The sequence below is a fragment of the Hippoglossus stenolepis genome, chromosome 2 (genome assembly GCF_022539355.2).
Source record: "Hippoglossus stenolepis isolate QCI-W04-F060 chromosome 2, HSTE1.2, whole genome shotgun sequence".
In the NCBI taxonomy this organism is placed as follows: Eukaryota; Metazoa; Chordata; class Actinopteri; order Pleuronectiformes; family Pleuronectidae; genus Hippoglossus; species Hippoglossus stenolepis.
Window position 1 is genome coordinate 950,799 of NC_061484.1, and position 19,827 is coordinate 970,625.

At 41.1% G+C, this 19,827-nt stretch overlaps 1 protein-coding gene across 1 annotated transcript; it reads left to right on the top strand.

Annotated features, from left to right (window-relative positions):
* Positions 1 to 1,496: 1,496 nt before the first annotated feature.
* On the top strand, positions 1,497 to 19,330 carry cep44 (centrosomal protein 44). The gene is made up of 11 exons (XM_035172604.2): positions 1,497 to 1,734; positions 5,215 to 5,362; positions 9,027 to 9,164; positions 10,390 to 10,464; positions 10,544 to 10,618; positions 14,418 to 14,591; positions 15,016 to 15,144; positions 15,313 to 15,411; positions 15,881 to 15,943; positions 18,618 to 18,655; positions 18,965 to 19,330. The coding sequence occupies exons 1-11, from the start codon at positions 1,643 to 1,645 to the stop codon at positions 19,020 to 19,022; spliced, it is 1,089 nt and encodes a 362-aa protein (XP_035028495.2). The 5' UTR covers positions 1,497 to 1,642; the 3' UTR covers positions 19,023 to 19,330.
* The last annotated feature ends 497 nt before the right edge of the window (positions 19,331 to 19,827 follow it).

Here is a 19,827-nt window from a genome sequence, read left to right on the forward strand (position 1 = left end):
CAATGCACACACTGCAGCTCCTATACCTTGCACAAAAACATGAACATATGAACCTGTGTATTATTTGAATAGCTTAGTATTGAATGCACAATAACAGGGTAGCTATGTTTATACATGGCACTAGGCCCAGTTTAATATAAAACACAATTTTATACAATATACTGTATATAGTAGAGGGTCCCTGCTCCATCTCTCCATCAGTTTGGGGGTCCTTGGCCTGAAAAACATTGAAGACCCCTGATGTAAGGGGTTAAATGCAGGCGGTGTTGTATTTTGTACAGTGTCTCGCCTATTACATGCAAAGGTGGATCTAAACACTTTAACAGCTTCCTGCCAATCATCCTCAAGAAACACAGTGTCAAGGTCTCTCTTCCACTTCTGTGCAATGCTTGTGACATCACCTGGGCTGACAGAGTAGAGCATTGCATAAAAAGCGGAAATTTAATGGGTAATACCTTTTCGATCAATAAGGAACCTCTCTACAACATTATACATATCTGTAACTGGGGGAGCTAGGATTCTTAGATTTAACAAAATAGCGAATAAACTAAAAGTGAAACCAAAAAAGTGTTCTTTAGGGATACGGTATAGCTGTTGGATGGTCATTAGTGTGTTATCAAGCTACCATTCTCCAATCACTCGTGCCCCATTGTCTTGCCACACATCAAAAATATTGTGAAGGAGACCTGGAGGGCACTCCTGGCTCCTTGTGATAGGGGTCAGAAATGAGGCGTAACCTCCTCTACCCTGATGTTTACAGAGATTGATGTTTACCTGCCACACTGTGACCGTGTTGTATATAATTGGATTGTTCTTCGTATTTCTAGATGATTTTTCCATCACTCATGACCAAGCTCCATTATGAGGAAGGCGGAGAGGAGCATGAGGCTAGGCAGGGCTTAGATTCCAGGGCCCTGTACTATGAAACCAGATTTGTGCTTATTGGGGTAACTTCATTGTACGAACGGGTATTCCGATCCGATGAAGCTTGTTCACGTCTTATCACCATGGTTAGTAATGCTAACCTGCTCCAGAGCAGGCCAAGTTGGAGATAAGAAATCAAGCAGTATAAAAGCACGGCCCACTGAACAATCGATTCCTTTGAAACGTGACATCACTGTTCTTGGAGGATCCCGTGGAGCTCTGTGCGGATTGTTAGAGGGTCTCTGAGGAGGGCAAGGGTCTTCAAACCCCTCAAATACGTTTGTCTTCTCTGATAAAGATTCTCACGCGCGCGCACACACACACACACACACACACACACAGACACACATACACACACACACACACACACACACACACACACACACACACACACACACACACACACACACACACACACACACACACACACACACACACACACGCACACACACGCACTCAACAGTATATACTGATAGGTACATTTTTCATCCTTTAGGGGGCAGTCTAAACGCTCTCAACTACAAAGACGAAGAAGTAGCAACAGCAGAAGAAGAACTCACCAGCCAATCCCACTCGTTGTCGTTGATCCCCCGGCAGAAAGAAAAGGAGCCACGAAAAGTATCCGTGTCAGAGGCAACCGACGCGTACTGTGTGTTAATATTACTGTGAAACAAGCGGTTAATGAGGCTGCTGCCTCTATCTCAGATCCGAGTTAAAGATGCTGTCTACTGGAGATGTCCAAGGTTGTCTTCGTAAACTGGAAAGTCTCCTGCGGGTGATAAGGTATCCAGGATATGTGGACTACAATGGGTAAGCCATTAAACTAACTGTAATGCCACTTCTCTACTCAGCTGTATCTTGTTAAAAGTCCCATTTACATCTACCAATAACGATCGACAGTGCTAGAGGCTCTAACACCACGAATTTATTTTCAACTATAATAATATAATAATCTTTATTTATAGAGCACTTTTCAAAACATATGTTACAAAGTGCTTTACAAAGACAGCATAAAAAGACAGGTCATAAAGCATCAGGTTTAGAAGAAACAGGTAAAATACATTAGTGTATAAATACAAGTGCCGTGTAAGATGCTCAGTAAAAGTTATAAAGAAGTCAGTTATAAAGAAAGTTAAGACTCAGGTAAAATCAGGAAAGGCTCACCGATAAAATTGTGTTTTTAAGAAGGGACTTAAAAGAGTTCACTGAGTCAGCTGAACTAGCCTAGCATAATGTTAATAAAGAAGTTAGATGAATAAGCAGAAGTAATGTGACCTCTGTAGACATGTCAGTGTACGTTTAGAGGGTTCATTTTTTTTTTTTTTACACCAAAAACAATAAACATTATATTTTCCGTCTCTGTAATTCTATGTCAAGTCATCACCGATCACTTGTGATGGACCAGCAGGATATGCTCGTAGTAGCTGAACCTGTGACAGGACAGACATAGACAATGTCTAGCAAAGCCACTATTGCAGCAGACACAATTAGAGCATCAAGGGCTCAGAATGAGTAGACATAAAGAATGACCACTGCCTCTTAGAAATTCATAACCACCAAGAAATAATGTAGTTTTGCAAAAAAAAAAAAAGCATTATTACATTGCATGTGCGTGACCATCCACTCATCACTAACTGCTGGTCAACAAATTTGTAAGCAATTTGACGCCACTTCAGGCAAGTAATGATACCTCAGCAATGATGCATGAGCCAAAGATGCACTGTATGAATGTGTGTGTGAAATGCATGAATGGCAAAACTGTACTGTAAAGCAATTTCGAATGGTCATTAAGACCAGAAAAGTAATGTTATAAATAAGGGCGGCAACAAATAACTACTTTGATAATTGATTAAATGGTAAATGGGTTTTAATATAGAGCTTTTCTAGTCTTGATGACCACCCAAAACGCTTTACATTACAGTTTGCCATTCATCCATTCACAACCACATTCATACAGTGCATCTATTAGCAGCACTTGTGTTTTCTATGAGGGGCCATTCAGGGTTCAGCATCTTGCCCAAGGACACTTCGGCAAGCAGATGAGGAAGACTGGGATCAAACTTGTGTCATTTATATTTAACTAATAATCTTCTCTTACATACAAACAAATCTGACAACAAACAAAGTATGGATTGCAAGGGCATTTTTCCAACAAAAAACAAAAAAAGCCCAGTCTGAACTGCTAATCTGCCTTTTACACTCCCATATCTCTCCAAAATAAAATTTGTGCAAGAGCTTGTTCCATTCAAGTAAAAGGAATATATCAATCTACATTAAGCTGTCCAACAACAAAATAAATGATAACCAAAGTAAAATTCAAGTAACTTTCAGGAGGAATATCAAAACACTGTGTAAATTCAAGTTCAGCAGTCTATCAAAAAAATAATCTTGAAGTAGCCTAGTAGTTGTATTAATGTCTGTATTAAGTCAGACAAACTAACAAATAAAATAAAGTAAGTTAGTATTTCAACAATGTTTAATAATAATTTTCACAATGAACTGGAGGGTACTCAAATAATAAAATAAACGTTCTTTTCTCGGTTCAACTTAAATAAGGTTTGCATTTAATAACAAAATAAAGAGCTTTTGAAAAAGTCATCTTAAAATAAAATTCTCTATTTTTGAAAAAATAATATCATTTGAGTTTCCCCTTTTCTTCTTTTTTCTTAATATATAACTACATTACACATAAACAATCTCAACAAACAGTAACAAGTAAACAGCTTTAACTTTCCTCTTTGTTCCCACTTTCTCTGGTTCAGTGAGAGAAGGAAACACCACTGTGTGCCTGCAGGCTTTAGTACCGTAAAGACGGAAAAAGCTGCGCAGGTTAAAATAAGACGACCGTAAATGCGCAGGTTAAAATAGAAATGCTCCTTCACAATCTAATAACAGTGTCTGAGTCCGTATAGAGCAGCTTCTGGCTGAGTCCGTGCTTTGACTGTGCGCAGCCACCTTCCTTACGACGCGTCAATGCACGTTCCGCGAGTCGACGTATCATCGATTACGATGATGCGTTGCCCCTACAGGCTGAACTTGAGGGTACGCTGAGGCTAAAGGTAAATCTGACTGCCTTGTATGGCACTACTATGAAAGCCATGTGGCCCGCTCAGTAGATCAGACATCATTACCTATATGCCTTTTTAAACTAAACACTTTCCCTTTTTGAACATGGGACAAGATGGAGAATACGTAATGTACGTTCTGCTGCACTAATTATTGCCTACCGCCAGTTGATGTAATCTGATGTTAGTGACCACCAGTGGATGTTAGGGACATGTCTTCAGTTGTGTACCTTAGTGTCATCAGGTGTTTCAGCTTTTTATCACAAGACAACCTCTTCTAAGGCAGGCCCACCGCAGGTTGATCAGACCTGGGTGCATGTCCCTAGCATCTTGGGGCCCATTTGGGATCTTTCCTCCTGATTCAGAGCCATTGGCGGCAGCCGCTGGCCCACGTCCACCAACATCTCCAAGTCTCAGGCTTTCTCCACCTGACCATTCCTGGTCAGTGGAGGAGGCCCTTTCTGTCCCTGTTCCCCCTCACAGACAAAAGTTGTCCTTTTGGACTGCGTTTGATGTTTTTGATGTCAAGGCATTGGTAGCAGTTCATTTTGTATCTATTCTTGCTGCAAGGCATTCGAGTACCTAGTTGTGTATCCGCGTATGCCTACCTTGGGAGAGACTTATTTTACAACCAGTGAGGATGTGCCTGAGGGTAGCTGGAGTTGAGCATAGTGGGCAGGATGGATCTACGTTCAGCCACTGTTGTAGGTTTTTGGGTGAGGGAAGGACGTCATAGGTTGCCCTAAGCAGGAAGCTGATCCTGCTTGTTTCCATTAAATTATGGCCACAGCAGAAAAGCTGCACTGGGCTGCATTCATGTCTGTGTAACCTGGCAATTCTACATCTTCCTGCAGGTTGTTTTTGTGCTTTAGAATGTAACTGCGGTGAAACTAAAAAACCATCAGAAAATGTTGTGTCTTTGTTTCATTACTTTCTCTCCTCGTTGCAGCAACAATAATTACAAAAGTGGGGATAGATAACATTTAAGCCTTCAAAGAAAACATCACTGTAATATGCACCTGAAGAAAAAGCATGTTGGAGCTTTGAGCAAAGGGGACGACTACTTCATTAATAGCGGATCGTAAACAACTTTAAGGAGCATACCACAGTAAACTTGTGGTGATGCGAGATCAGCTTTGCACCTTTTGCAGCTAACAGTCTTCTTTGCAGGCTTTCATTTAATTATTATTAATCTAATCAATAACATTATTTGTTTCTCCACCAGTCTGTCAAAAGGAGATCCCTCAGCTTTTCTTCCAATAGTGAGCTTTACCCTGACATCCTTCTCTCCACCTCTTGCTGAGCAACTAATGTCAGCTGGACTGGAGCTCACTGGCAAAACGGACCTCCGATTCACGGACAAGCTTTACAAGGTACAACAACATATACACACGTTTTGAGCACTGTGTTTTCACAAGTGGATTAAAGCAAAACAATGTAGAATTTGCACCCGGGTACACTCTGGGTCCCCCTACAGGTGGGATGTGTACTTCACATTGTTATTGTTGCACTCATAAAGCAGACAAGACTCTGTCTTCTGTTTGAGAACTAAATTATCCCCGATGCAGCATATCTTTTTTTGAAAGTTTTCTATGGAAGCAGCTGCTACTCACAACATCCATACACACATATCAACAGCAACATTACTCTGTCGTATATATGCGCGCATACTGATGACATCACACATCACTCTAAACTGATATATGCTCCTTCCGTGTAAACAACAATAGATTAGGGGAGAATAATAAACAACATGCTTCAGTCATTTACTGGAATATTAAATATAATACTTTTTTGTAAGTCTAAGTGCAATTCTTTTAATCTATAAAATGTGGCTGAAACTTATTATAGTTCGGTGCAATTATCCGTGTAGTAAAGGCGAGTTGAGGTTTGAGCTCCACCAGACAAAGTGTTACACACATGCATTTATTTACAAGGCTGGAAAGGAAACGGCAATCTTAGAAGCCAAAGAACCATGTTGTCTGACAAGTTAAAGGGGACATAGCATGCCCATTTTACCACAAGTTGATATGGTTCCTTGGGGTCTTAATGAAATGTCTGTAACATACTTTGGTCAAAATACCACAAGGATCATTTAAAACAGCACCCTTTTTACCCTGTATAAAACAGCCCTCCACAGAGTGACCTGTTTTGAGTGCCTGTTCCTTTAAATGCTAATGAGCCAGCTCCCCTCCCCCATGATTTTAAACGATATAAATTACATATTTTATATGATATAAATCATCAAATATGCATCCCATACTTTGTATTCCCCTTCTGTTGTACTGGAGTTTTAATTTTCCCAATCACATAATTAAATGTCCCCCTCTGCCCATCCACTACAAGCACACAAGCAGACAGACAGAGAGAGAAAGAGAGGTGGGGGCTATGAAGACTATCATTTACCCCGAACCCCGACATTCAACGGGTACAACAACAAGCGGAGAAAGCAGAATCGCGGGCTGACCTTATATATACAGTCTATGGGGCTGACCAGCGGAGAAATGCTCGCCCCGGTGAACAGCCAGGCGGCTGCGTGCTGGAGAACGGCGCTGCGCTGCCTCGCAGCTGCGCTTCCGCGTCCGGTGTACCCCGGCGTAACTACTGTAACCCGGTGGAACTACTGTAACCTGGCGTAACTACTGTACCCCGGCGTAACTACTGTAACCCGGCGTAACTACTGTAACCCGGCGTACAGTAGAGCTGAACACTGCGGAAGTCTTCCACACAGCTGGCAGTGTGGAAGACCGTGCGAAGCAGCGCAGCTCAGCCTGCCGCCAGCCGCCTGGCTGTTCACACGGGACGAGCATTTCTCCGCGCTGGTCAGCCCCATCATAGACTGTATATATAAGGTCAGCCCGCGATTCTGCTTTCTCCGCTTGTTGTTGTACCCGTTGAATGTCGGGTCGGGGTTACAGTAGCGCTGAACACTGCGGAAGTCCTCCACACTGCTGGCTGTGTGGCGCTGGACAAATTCCAGCTCACGCACGGGAGAGCGAGCGGTCGCTCCCGAGCAGCTGCTGCAGCCTCCCGGTCCCAACGATCCAGACAAATGCCACATGTGAGTGAATCGCGAGCTGACCAGCGGAGAAATGCTCGCCCCGTGTGAACAGCCCGGCTGCGTGCTTGGGAACGGCGCTGCGCTGCCTCGCAGCCTCCGGTGTAAACCCGGAAGTAACGAGTGTGGGGGGACGGGGGGTGGGCCAAGACCATGTAGGGAGACTTCCAGTTCCTTGTTACGACACAATACCCAGGAAGCGCAATCGAGTCGCTCAAGCATGACGTTTCTGACTTAGAGGAACTATAACAAAACGCGCAAGTGTTTTTTCCCCAGAGTTTTTGGGTTGGTAGACATGCCAGATACCCACATTAACCTGTAGAAGCACTAACAAAGTGGAATTTGCATGCTATGTCCCCTTTAAAGTAATGTTACAGGATTTTACAGAGATATGACTGCATCGTTTTATTTGTTGTGAGGTGTGTTTAGCTGTGATAAGTTGCCAGAAGGAATTGGGACTCCTATAGGACAACTATAGACTGAGTTGTATCAAGTTCAGAAGAACATTTGTTACAACGTGCATAACGCAAGCAATTCATCCTCTTTGCAAGGTGCTCTAGACCAAGGAAGTGTTATCTGAGTAACAACACTTTAAGGAAATTTGGGAAATGGTTTAATTTAGTATGTATGGTGTTTTATCAAATAATGGTTTGAGGAAGTCATTCTTGGATTATTTTTTATTTTTTTGTCAAAAAAATCTCCTGTTAATAACAACAAGTATTATTGAACTGGAACTAGAGCTGACTAAAGTTCCAAAAGCCCTAGCTGAGCTTCGTACAAGTTACCCATGACGTTAAAGACTGTCAAAGATGATATTCTAAGGGACATTAGAAAAATCTCTGGAGGAAACCTGGTCTTATCCCAAAAATATAACCAAAATGACAACCAGATTTGGAACTAGGAGGCAAGGTAGTCCTACACACATCACACAGCCCAAACCCCATGGAGACTGTGTCGGCCCCCGCTCAATGTACTTAATTAATTTCATGCTATGCAGACAATAACAGTAATACAATGTGTATAAAATCAGAAGAAAGTAATCGGCTAACTAAATTCCAAGCATATTTTAAGGACATAAAAACCTGGATGACCTGCAATTTTTTCTAATTAAACTCAGACTAAACAAAAGTTCTAATACTTGGCCCTAAACACCTCAGTGATGCATTATATATTGACATAGCAACTCTGGATGGCATTGCCCTATCCTCTAGTGAAACCACCCGGAAACTGGGGGTTATCTTTGATGTGGACTCAGTTATGTCCTGTCTCAAAAAGATGCAGAAAAATTAGTCCTCACAACATTGTAGAGAAACCCAACAGTTAGCACAACTGTTTTTTTTCTCTCTCTCTCTCTCTACCTCTGCACTGAGCCATGACATGATAAACCAGGTCGGCATCTAGCCCGCATCCCTTTGCCTCTTTGAGCTTTCTGTTTTTCACTTCTTCGATTCCTTCAACAAGGCCATCCTCACTTTCTGATTGGTTCTGCCATGATTACCTTAAATACAGAGCTTGTTTTTCTTTTAGTTATCTGATAGCTTTTGCTCATAGATGTGGGTTTGGTTGTTGGTGTGTGATGTATGCTGTAAAGCATGTTGCAAATACAACACACCAGAATTTAGTTGCATTTAGTTTCACTATTACATATTGCAATTCCAGGAGTTCTGGTTGTGACAGTCGCAGATATGTCATTCTCCCATAATATTTGTTCACCATCAAAATTATTTTAAAACCATTATTTCTTCATGTTAAAAAAAACTACATTATTTTGCTTTAAGACTGGTCTCTGCCACGTTGCAATATACTGTCCATTTTCTTATTCCACATTCACAATCTTCCTCAATGAATCTTTTATTATATTACTATTATATATTACTATTAACATAGAAATGTGCAAAATGTTTGTTTGCATTAACATTGACTAATCTGCTAGCCTTTAGTGGTCTGTTCATTTGAGATTGTGTGTTTTGTGTGTTTAGGTACTAAGAGATATATTCCACTATAAGCCCATACTAACCAAGCAGCAGTTCCTCCAGTGGGGTTTCTCTCAAAGGAAAATCTCTGTCATCTGTGACGTCATTAACTTGGTCCTACAGAAACATAACCAACTGAAAAAGGTACAGTATCTTTAAGTGGTTCATTTTCCTTTACATTAATATCTGTATATGTTGTGTCTCTTGATTGCATAACCTGTACAAGTTCTACCATTTCTACCAACCTACCATTTTATTGTAGAACAATATGACAATCACCTCGTGTTTGGTGACAAACAAGGGGTCTGTCAAACATCTCCTTGTCAAACCTTTTTAGTAGCAGTGGTTCTTACATGCATTGTTCCAATGTGCAAGGAGCAGAAGAGGAGCTCTTCCCTGTACTGCGTACCGGCACTAAAGCATTTAGTGGTACAGACTAGTCCTGGTCGGTATCGCCTTACTTTCACCCCTGCTACTACAACAAAGAGCTGGTCAGAGCTAGAAACCGGAGGCTAATCCACACAGAAGTTGATGTAGTCCATGATACAGTGTGTGAGGCTGTCAATGTCCTCCCCATGGCCTTCGCAGGGTTCATCCCACACAGTTGAATTAAAAAAAGAAAGTGGGCAGAGTGGAGGATCGAGAGGCATGATTGAAGTCCTCAGAGGTGAGAGCTGTTTCTGCAGCCTGCTCACCACAGAGTGGAGGACATCACAGGCTGCATCAGCGTTAGCAGAGGGAGGAACATTTGCAGCTATTGCGATAACATGGAAACTTCCTGAGTTAGGCAGTGTGGTATCTGTCCCTACAGCAGGGCTGTTCTTTAATAGTGATGTGCCCAGAGTTTCACCATCTATCATTCACAAACACTGCCAGCTGTCCTCCTTTCCTCTTACTGCTCTCCACTGTCCTGTCCGACGGATCATCTGGAATCCGTCCATCATATTGAGTAGAGATCTTCCATTCCTTATGAAGATGAACGGGAGGACAGGTCTGTAGCATCTCCTCCTCGCACGACGCGTGGCCCCTGCACAGTTCCCCGGCCTCCTCCTCAGCTTGTGGGGGACATCGGGTCTCTCCTCAGGCAGCACCGCCGTGTTGTAGAGTGCCAACAGCTGATCCCTACTGTAAACAATAGGGCTATGGCCCCACACAGGATCTCCCGTCATGGTTGAAAGTGTAATAAACAGCAGAAAGAACGCAGCAAGCATGAAGTACTTGGTGTTTATAGGTCAAAGATGTCAGCAGAACAAAAACATTTGAGAAAGATGAAGTTAGAAAGGGAAAAAAAGATGTTTCTGTCTTCATTTATCAATTAATCTAAATAAACTGAAACCAACACAAGCTCAGTGCATGGTTGTTAAAACAGGACCAGAGCGAGGCTGGCCCAGCCAAACATACAAGTGGACGACACTGCAGGGATCCAGGCGAGCCGAATTTTCAGGTAGGGGCTGCACCCTTGTCTTGTTGACCAACAAGCAAGGAATAGATTGTTACTAATTCTATGTGTTTGTATGTTCAAGGCCAGAGGCAGATGTCCAGGCTCACACAAGGATGGTAGAGGAGAGGCTCATCCAACGCTGACTGATGTAGGCAGTGTAAGTATTAAGTACTATACTATTGGGATTGTTGCGGTCACTTTAACCTTGATGCCCTTGCTGTGCGTGTCACGTTACATCAAGTACAAGGTGTTTATTGTTAAAGTGTAAAGTGAGCGCAGGTCAGCGGGGGAGTGAGGAGGAAGCAGACTCCGACACAGTTCAGGACGACCGGACCTTTAATGTGCATCTGTCCTGATCCTGAAGCGGCGGTGGTTATAATACTGCAGCAGTAGAAAACCACTAAAACAATGAACGTAGCGGAAAACATGAATTGAATTTGTTCTGTCACTGCATCGATGCAGAGTTGTCTACGTCTGCATTGCAATGCAGCTAAGAATCCAGAAATTTTCACACCTCTGCTGAAGATGTCTCAAGGTCACATAGTAATATGGAAAAATATCTTCACTCTGTGGCTCCTCACACAAAGGATAGCCAGGGCCAACAGTACAAAGGAAAGTGTTGGATGAGAAGCAACAGATCAGCTAAGTAGTACAGCAATAATTAAATCAAACTTAAAAAAAGCTAAGTAGAAAGAGCACTATATATCCAATCATTCAAATTGTATCTGTATAGCCCATATTCACAAATCACAATTTGTCTCATAGGGCTTAATAAGGTGCAACATCCGCTGTCCTCAACCCTCAACAAGAGTAAGGAAAAACTACCAAAAAAAACTCTATTAACAGGGAAAAGAAACCTCAGAAAGTGCAATAGATACTACATGTAGCTAAACACATCAACAAAATTACAATATTTACAACATTGATTGGAAGAAACAGTTTTTAACATAATGGAAAGGTGTGTTAATGTTTAAAGTATTTGCACAAATGAAATAAAGGGAGCAGCAATGACAATTGAACTGGAGGAGTTATTGCCAATAATGGTAGAATATGTGAATCAGCCTATTGTTCGATGGGGCAATAGACGTTGCCACCGTGGTCTCCCCAAGGCACTCAGAGACGAACCACTCACTCCTCAACATTTTATCTTGCTTTATTTCTTGACTGGAGCTACATAAATTCAAAACAAACATAAATTGTCCCACACATCACCTTTTCAGGTTGCTTGCTCAGCTCAGCTCTCTCCAGTCTCTGCTGCGTCTCCTCTGGCCTTTTGAATCCAGGGAGAGTTGATTGGCCACCTAGTCTCAGCTGTGCCAATCACCTCCCCCTGGTTCAACTGGAAGTTCTCTCTGAGCCACCTCCATGCCCACATACGGAAAAAAGAAGAGTAAAAAATATACATAAACTACATACATTCAAAGATGAAGTGTAACATTAGAGGATGCAAATGTAGTGACAATTGTAAACTGTATAGGACTATGTATGTATATGCTATTGCAAATGTTTCAGGGTGAGATTGGGGATCAAACCCCCAACCTTCTGGTGAGAGGACAACCCGCTCTACTTCCAAAGTAGCCGTAATGTCCTTTGTCTAAGTGGGTTAGCGCTGTGTGGGTCACCAAAGGAACGGCATCGTTTTTGGACCTGTTAGGTCTGTAGACAAACTATAGGGCAGTGGTTGCCGACCTGTCGATCGCGATTGAGTGGTCGTTCTCACCATTCTTCACTGTCAGACCCCACTCTGGACTCACTGGCTGCGGTTGTTCCGCAGACCAGGGGCTTCATTTATAACCGTTGCGTAAGCACAAAATGGGGCCTGAAATATGCGTACGCCACTTCTCACGTGGGGATTTATAAAAACAAACTTGACAGGAGAATGTGCACACTTCCACACTAACTCTAACCCATGCATACGAACAAACAATAATATTAAACAGCAGAGTTACAGAGCCCAGTCAGTAATAGTTTTTTAATAATATCCTCTAACACTGTGCGTGTATCATCAAGCATGAGTGTGTGTAATATCGCTGCAGTGTGTGCCATCAGGCACACAGGACGCACTGGAGATCACTCACAAAAAATAAAGAGAAACTATTCACTTTCAACCTTCTATTTCCAAATAATATCCCAGAGTGGAGGTTAGGATCCACTAATATGTGAAGTAATCGGTTCCATTGCTTTTAATATATAAATACTGCTGTGACACGCGTAATGCTGCATGATGGACGGAAGGCTGAGGAGGAAACGAGTGTTTCACAAAGATCACAATCACACTGATAAAGATTCTACAGATCTCTGATCTTTCTGATGAATTGAGTCCAGTATTACAGAGACGGACCAACAGGTCTGTGTGTGGTATGATTAACACTGTACAATATTGACCTTTCTGTGTAGAGCCTCTTATCATTTAAAAGATCTACTTCATCATCAAAAAAATACAATTCTTTTAAATTGTATAGATTGGGGACATCACAGCTGTCTCTGAATTTAATAATCCTGCAGTTTTGGATGATTAAAATACGTACCCTCAAATTCTGACGATTATTTTTTTTGCCTCCACCTTTGAATTAGATTTCTGTTTTTTAATTTCAGGCTCCGTTCTTTCTTTCATATTCACTCTCACTCACTGTATTATCCGCAGCAGCAGTGTATCAGTGTAATTCCTTTAATGATGATATCACTGTCCCATAGAATCGCAATTCACCTCCACCTCTCTAACAAACACCTCGATGCCTATGCAGAAAACATTGTGCTGCAGTAGCAGCTCCTCTGCAGAACATATTGTTAAACTGAGACGCTCAATGTTGTGCATTGAACAGATCCTGTAAATATGAATTGATATTAATGTGAAAATTGTGCATTGAATAGATAAAGTTGCATAACTGCCTTTCTTTTTGTATATTTAAGCTTGTAAATTGATCCTTTAAAAGAAATTGCAAAAATAATAAATTTGACCGTGTGACCCATGTAGGTTTTTTGCAAGATATCAAGGTGGTAGATCTCGGCTTACGTTTGGAATTAAAAAGTGACCTTGGGCTTAAAAGGGTTGGTGACCATTGCTATAGAGGGTCCAAGGTGTCGGAAGAGGGCAGGGAAGATGTGTGTTTTGACTTGTCATTCAAAGCGTTTCCTGACGACTGCAGTAGACATTTAAACAGGAGGCCACTGGTTTCTTGGGGACTGGCACTATGATGGATGTCTTAAAGAGGCGGGGACCACGGACTGACTAAGGAAGGGGTTGAATATGTCGGTGAACACCTCTGCCAGTTATTCAGCACACTCCCTAAGAGCGCGGCCTGGGTTAACATCTGGTCTGGGAGCTTTGCGGGGGTTGACCCTTGTATAGGACCATTTTAAGCAGTTTTTTGGGTCAATCTGGCAGCCTGTCCGTCCGCTCAGTTGTTTATGTTTAACCGGGCGTAGAAGGTGTTGAGTTTGTCTGGGAGTAATGCAGTGGGCTGAACTATGTCCATGGTCTTCCCTTTGTATTCCGTGAAGCAGCGTAATCCAGAGCATATGCGACTTGAGTCAGAGCTGTGGTAGTTAGACTTCAATTTGTCCCTCTAGTCTCTCTTGGTATCCCTGATGGAGTTGCGAAGGTTGTATCTGGCTGCTTTGTTTGCATCAGGGTCTTCTGAGGTTGAAGGCAGTGGTCTGTGCTATCCTCCTTTCTGCCATGCTGGTGGATGGAGACACATAGACAGTCCCAGCAGGATATCTCAAAGTGGAGTCTGGGGACCCCAAAGAGTCCTTGAGAGAACAAGGCAAAAGTATTTACCTCATGCGTACCTTAGTGAACTCTTGGGTATTCACAGAAACAAAACTGCCTTAACTTACAGCAAGGGGCTGTTGATTCAGACAGGTGAACAATTGGAAACATTAATTGATAAAATAAAAGTAATCCAATAATATATAAAAACAATAATATGCCATTGTGTTTGTATGTGTTTCAGGTGTCCAGGTCATTTGGTATGACTCTCATAGAAAATCCTTCCACTTTTCCCACAAACTCCTCCCATAAAGTAACCTCCACCTCTAATCATAATGAAGTCTACTCCACCACTTCTCCTGAAAATGGAATCCCAGAGCTGACAGAAGGGAAAGATGACAAGGATATCATGTTGCACGTAAAGGCATACTTTTATATATTATATTATATTATAATTATTCAAACTAAATGAAAGTATATACTGTGTGTGTGTGTGTGTGTGTGTGTGTGTGTGTGTGTGTGTGTGTGTGTGTGTGTGTGTGTGTGTGTGTGTGTGTGTGTGTGTGTGTGTGTGTGTGTGTGTGTGTGTGTGTGTGTGTGTGTGTGTGTCATGAATTTCGCCTACTTTGTCCACGATACGCTGTTTTTGGTAACACAGTATTATTCGACAATACAATATTTCTATAATTGTTTTTACTAAGAGTTAAGCTTTTTGCTTGCTGCTTTTCATTTCTGAACACTGCATTTTTTTCCATTCTCCTAATTTGGGTTTTTGTTTTTGGTTATTACTACCTAGCCTTCAAAAATGTCAAGAGAAAACACTGGTCTTTTCTGTCTTTTAGTTGTCTGAAGTGGATAGACGGCTCTTAGCAATGGAAACTCAGCTAAAAAATACTCTGTCTGGACTAGACAGGCTCAATGTCCTGGAGAAACGCCTGGAGGAACTTGAGAGAGGGAGAAAGACAGAAAAGGTTGATAAGACAATCTCTTTTTCTTTCAATCTTTAATTTCTTCCCCATTTTATTTCTTTTATCTTTTATTATACAGAAAGCTAAGACAATTTAATTAAACATGATATTGCATCTAAAAAAATAACTTTGATGAACGCCACTTTTTTTATTTACCATTCTCTATTCCAGACGGGAGAAGAATTCCTCACCATAAGTAGCACAAGCTGGGAAAATCTGATGAGCAGAGTCCTATTATTGGAAACTAAACTGGAACTGAGCAATCCACAGGTAGGACAAGTGCAGTGACATTTTGATGTTGTTTAATTTGAATGTGCGTGATTAGTGTTGGGCTGATGGACGATGATGACTGATAGTTGGCTCAAAATTGTGATCCTGTTTTTAATGCCAACAAACTTTAAAACGAAATTCACTCACTTCATTCACCTTGGGTTCTAGATATGCAATCCTTAAACTGCAGCCTCTGGTATAGCAGGAATCACCTCCTCCTTCTGGTGTGCATTTACTACAGCGGCACCGCCAATTGTTTCCAGTACAAGGAAGTGGAGACTATCGATACACTATCGTGAAAAAATAAGCACAGCTTATTGATAGGTGGTAAAATGTCACTTGATGGAAACTAACACTACGCCAGTTTTTAAATGAATCCTCAACAAGCATATTTGCACATAAAATGAATGCATTTTATTTATACTGCCCATTATGCATTTCCCTTTGCTATTTCACCTCTCTTCTTTAGTTAAATGCTGCCCAACCATGTCCATCCTCCAGCACCTCCAACTCCACGCCTGATTCTTCAAAGGTGAGACAGACCAAAGGACTGTTTGGACTTTTAGTTTTGAAAACACCTAATTTTGTCCACCCAATATAGGTTGCCTCTAAGTTCAACATAACTTTGTAAGTTAGGTGTTGGGGGGAGTTAATCTTCCACCAACAGCAGATTTTTCATGGTAGAAAACATTACCCTTGTTGACAAATATGATTTATGTATTTTTTTGGGATGCACAATATGGATTTTTACGGCCGATAATTACCTGTTTCGCATGGCCGACACCGATAATAACTTCACGTTTCTTAAAAAGAGGTTCATAGCCTGTAGTTTATGCACAACTGTGGGTAAAATGGCAAAGATATTGTTAGCAAATATGGATGATTTCATATTCCATTGTTAACACAGCAAAAACAGTTCTGACTCAGTTCTGAGAGTTCGTTTAGTTTTTTAGTGAAGTAAATCAGAAACTTTAGGGTGGAGGAGGAAAATTTCTCCTTCAAAAGAATTTAAATAAAATATTTTGACATCTCAAATAAGACATGTCAATCTATTAAAATAGTAATTCAGATAAAATTATGTGGATTAAAAAATAAGGCTGTTATAGAACTGAAAGCCTGATTAAAAACTGACAAAAGCAAATGGAATATTATGCTCAATAAAGAAAAGGAAAAAGGTTGAGCATAGCTTATGTACTTTTAGTGCATGAGAGGAAGATAGGTTTCTCTATACTTAGGACTCCATGTATCATAAAGCTTATCAAATGTTTTGCATAAAAATTCGAAATAAATTAAATGCACTGACATATCTCTGAACATAAATGTCAATTGTTAAACAAATTTAGTTGAAACAAAATATAAAGTGTATCTTTCATTAAAAATGTAAGGCTCTTATAGAACTGACAGGCTGCTGTATACGATCTGGAACACTCCAGCGCATGCAACAATGTCCGTTTCATATTGAAAATTATCATCCAGCCACTGAGCTGTCAAACCAAGCAAACTAACTGGACTGACGTCTGAGGTCCATATGTCTGTGGTAAAACTTAAAGTACGTTGGCATCTATCAGACTATGAATGTGTGCGGCGACCACATCATATAGGGCAGGGACACATCTGAAAAGAAGCGGCGACTTGGCAGAGTGTAGTGGGGCTCGAAATGTGCCATTAGCTGGCGAAATCCTTTGTCTTGTACCACGGAAAACGGCTGGTCATCAAGAGCGTTAAATTCTGTGATTCTGTCATTAAATGCTTGAGCCTGTGGACTGTATCTAGCAAACTTCCTGCAGTTCACAAATGCCTGCTGATAGGCACTGCTGCACTGATACTTGCTTTGGCGTTTTTCCCTTTTTCCTCACTAACGCTGGCTGCAAGCGCCTCGTATTCTCGCCATACATTGTCGTCGCAATGACAGACTCAAAGGTGACTTATGAGATTGGTAGTGTTAAAATTTCCACTTCACAGGCGCGAATTTAAGACATCATGAGAGCGACCACGCGCTGTGTTTATCGGATGTTTTATTGGCTATTATTTAATTAACCGATCAATAATTAATAATATAAAATTCCCATTATCGAGCCGATAATGTATTGGGCCGATATATCGTGCTTCCCTAGTATATCTTTCTGAACTGGAGTGAGGTGTCTTACTATAGCACATCTACAAGACCTAGTCATCAAAACCAGTTGGGCGGCTGTGGATCAGGAGGTACGGCGGGTCATCCTATCCAGAGTGTCAAATTGTCCTTGAGCAATGTGTGTGCGAATGGGTGAATGGCAAAACTGTACTATCAAGTTATCAAGACTAGAAAAGCGCTATATAAGCACAAGCACTCTACTAACGGACAGGTCCCATATAGATCATTTTCACTGACTGGGAGGGGTTGCACAATGCACTTGACACATAGACGTATTGTTTAAGCCTATAAGTTTATTGTAGCCGCTGTCACTTCATTGCATTTTATTTTAAAGTGGTTTAATGATATCAGGAAAGATGCACATTATAGGTCTGGTCGCCTTTTACCGTGTCAGAGTCTCCTGTGTGAGTGTCCTCTCTCTACTCTCCCGCTGACCTGCGCTCAGTTTACACTTAAAAGATAAACACAGACACTAACCTTGTCAATGAAATATGCTGCTAGTGGTGAATTTTATGCTGAAAGAAAACCAGTGATCTTGCCCTGCATAGCCATTTGATTTCTATGTATAACAAGAAGCATTTGTGCTTGGCTTGCATTTCCTGCTCAAATCGATACATCTTATGAGTTTGTGCTTTTATGAGATTATAAATGTTCATAGCATTATTCAATGTATTGTTCAGGGGATAGTTTGAGGTTAGTTATTTCTCTGTGATTATCCTATCTTCTTAGTTTTAAGTTATTATCCTGCCCCTGGTGTTTCCTCAATTCTGATAGCGTTTCCTCAGTACAGTTCCTGCGATGTTCTTTTTTAGTTTCTTCATTTTATCGAAGAGTTTTGGCTCTGGGTGTGGGTGGGTAGATGGTGGGGTGGGACAGGGACAAGGGGCGGTGGGGGGAATTGTGTGAAGCACTTTGAGCTACAAATAGCTTGTCTGTTCTGTGCTGCCTAGTAATTGGAAAGCACTGATCTGAAAGCATATCTTATACTGTCAGGCCACTGAATGGTGCAGTAGAAATCAAACTGCCTAATAGTAGAAACATAATTTCTTGTCTCTCCTGTCTCTTTGTCCAGGAGGTCCTCACAGACAGGCTAGAGAGCATCACCAACATGTAAGTTTTTTATTTTTCAACACAAAACAAAACTTCTTCCTCTGCCAACAGCTCACTATTTACCACATCAAGATCATGAGATAGGTGTGCTCCCTGATTCTGATTTGTTTCTTAGCTTTCTCTATTTCAATTCAGGCACAAAATCTTGCTAAACTTGTTGTCTGTTCCAAGTCTAAACAAAACTGCAGATACTAGTACTTATCCCTTTTCAATAAGGCAGTTTTATTTATCGATGTTATTGCTACATCCAGTCATATCTGTCTGTCTCTCTCTCTCTCTCTCTCTCTCTCTCTCGACTGAAATCTGAAGGCTAAAGACCACCTCCAATTTGTTGAAGAACACTGAACCCTTCACAACATCTTGCTAATAAATGATAAATGATGCACACACACACACACACACACACACACACACACACACACACACACACACACACACACACACACACACACACACACACACACACACACACACACACACACAGCTTGCTTTGTTGCTTTTTTAAAAAGCTACCTGGACTTTTTAGACAAGATGAGAAAGTCCTGTATGTAATGTTATTTAAAGAAAGATGCTGTCACCATAAAAATGTATTCAGGGATGTAGGCCTCAGCTGATAAGATTTAAGTAGACGATTTGTACACTATTACTCCACAATAAAATGATAAATCCTTAAAACTGTGTCATATTTCTTCTTTTCCTTCAGTAGTCTTTCAGGGAGGGTTAGATTTAACTTTTAAACACTTGTAAATATTCTTATTTAATGATGATAATGATAATAATGTATATAGTGCCTTTCATGCTAAGTTGCACTACAAGGTGATGGACAAAACAGTTGAAATACAACCAGATATATGTATTCAGAGAATTAGCAACTCAACATTCAAGATTTTTTTTTTTCCTACATATTTGGTAACGAGGATGGGATAAAAGCTCCATTGACTGATGCTTGTGTCTAGAAAGGTTAACTCTGGACAAATGGAGGACAGGATCCCGCCTGAGGTCAGGTGCAGGTGGTAGGACTACGGTGTTCAGAATTATTTGCTCTAGAATGTTTGAAACCTACTTGGTGTTAAGGAATTTTTGACCATCCTCACACATTACTGAATATGTCAATATATATTCTGTTTATTGTATGTTATATTATATGTGTACAGGAGAATAGTGCCTGTCTA

Bases quoted from the DNA above. Each gene is read 5' to 3' on its own strand.
- cep44 (XM_035172604.2), top strand. From the start codon at position 1,643: ATGCTGTCTACTGGAGATGTCCAAGGTTGTCTTCGTAAACTGGAAAGT. The intron at 10,465-10,543 runs GTAGGGGCTGCA...TGTATGTTCAAG, and splicing joins CAGGCGAGCCGAATTTTCAG to GCCAGAGGCAGATGTCCAGG. The intron at 15,412-15,880 runs GTAGGACAAGTG...TCTCTTCTTTAG, and splicing joins TGGAACTGAGCAATCCACAG to TTAAATGCTGCCCAACCATG.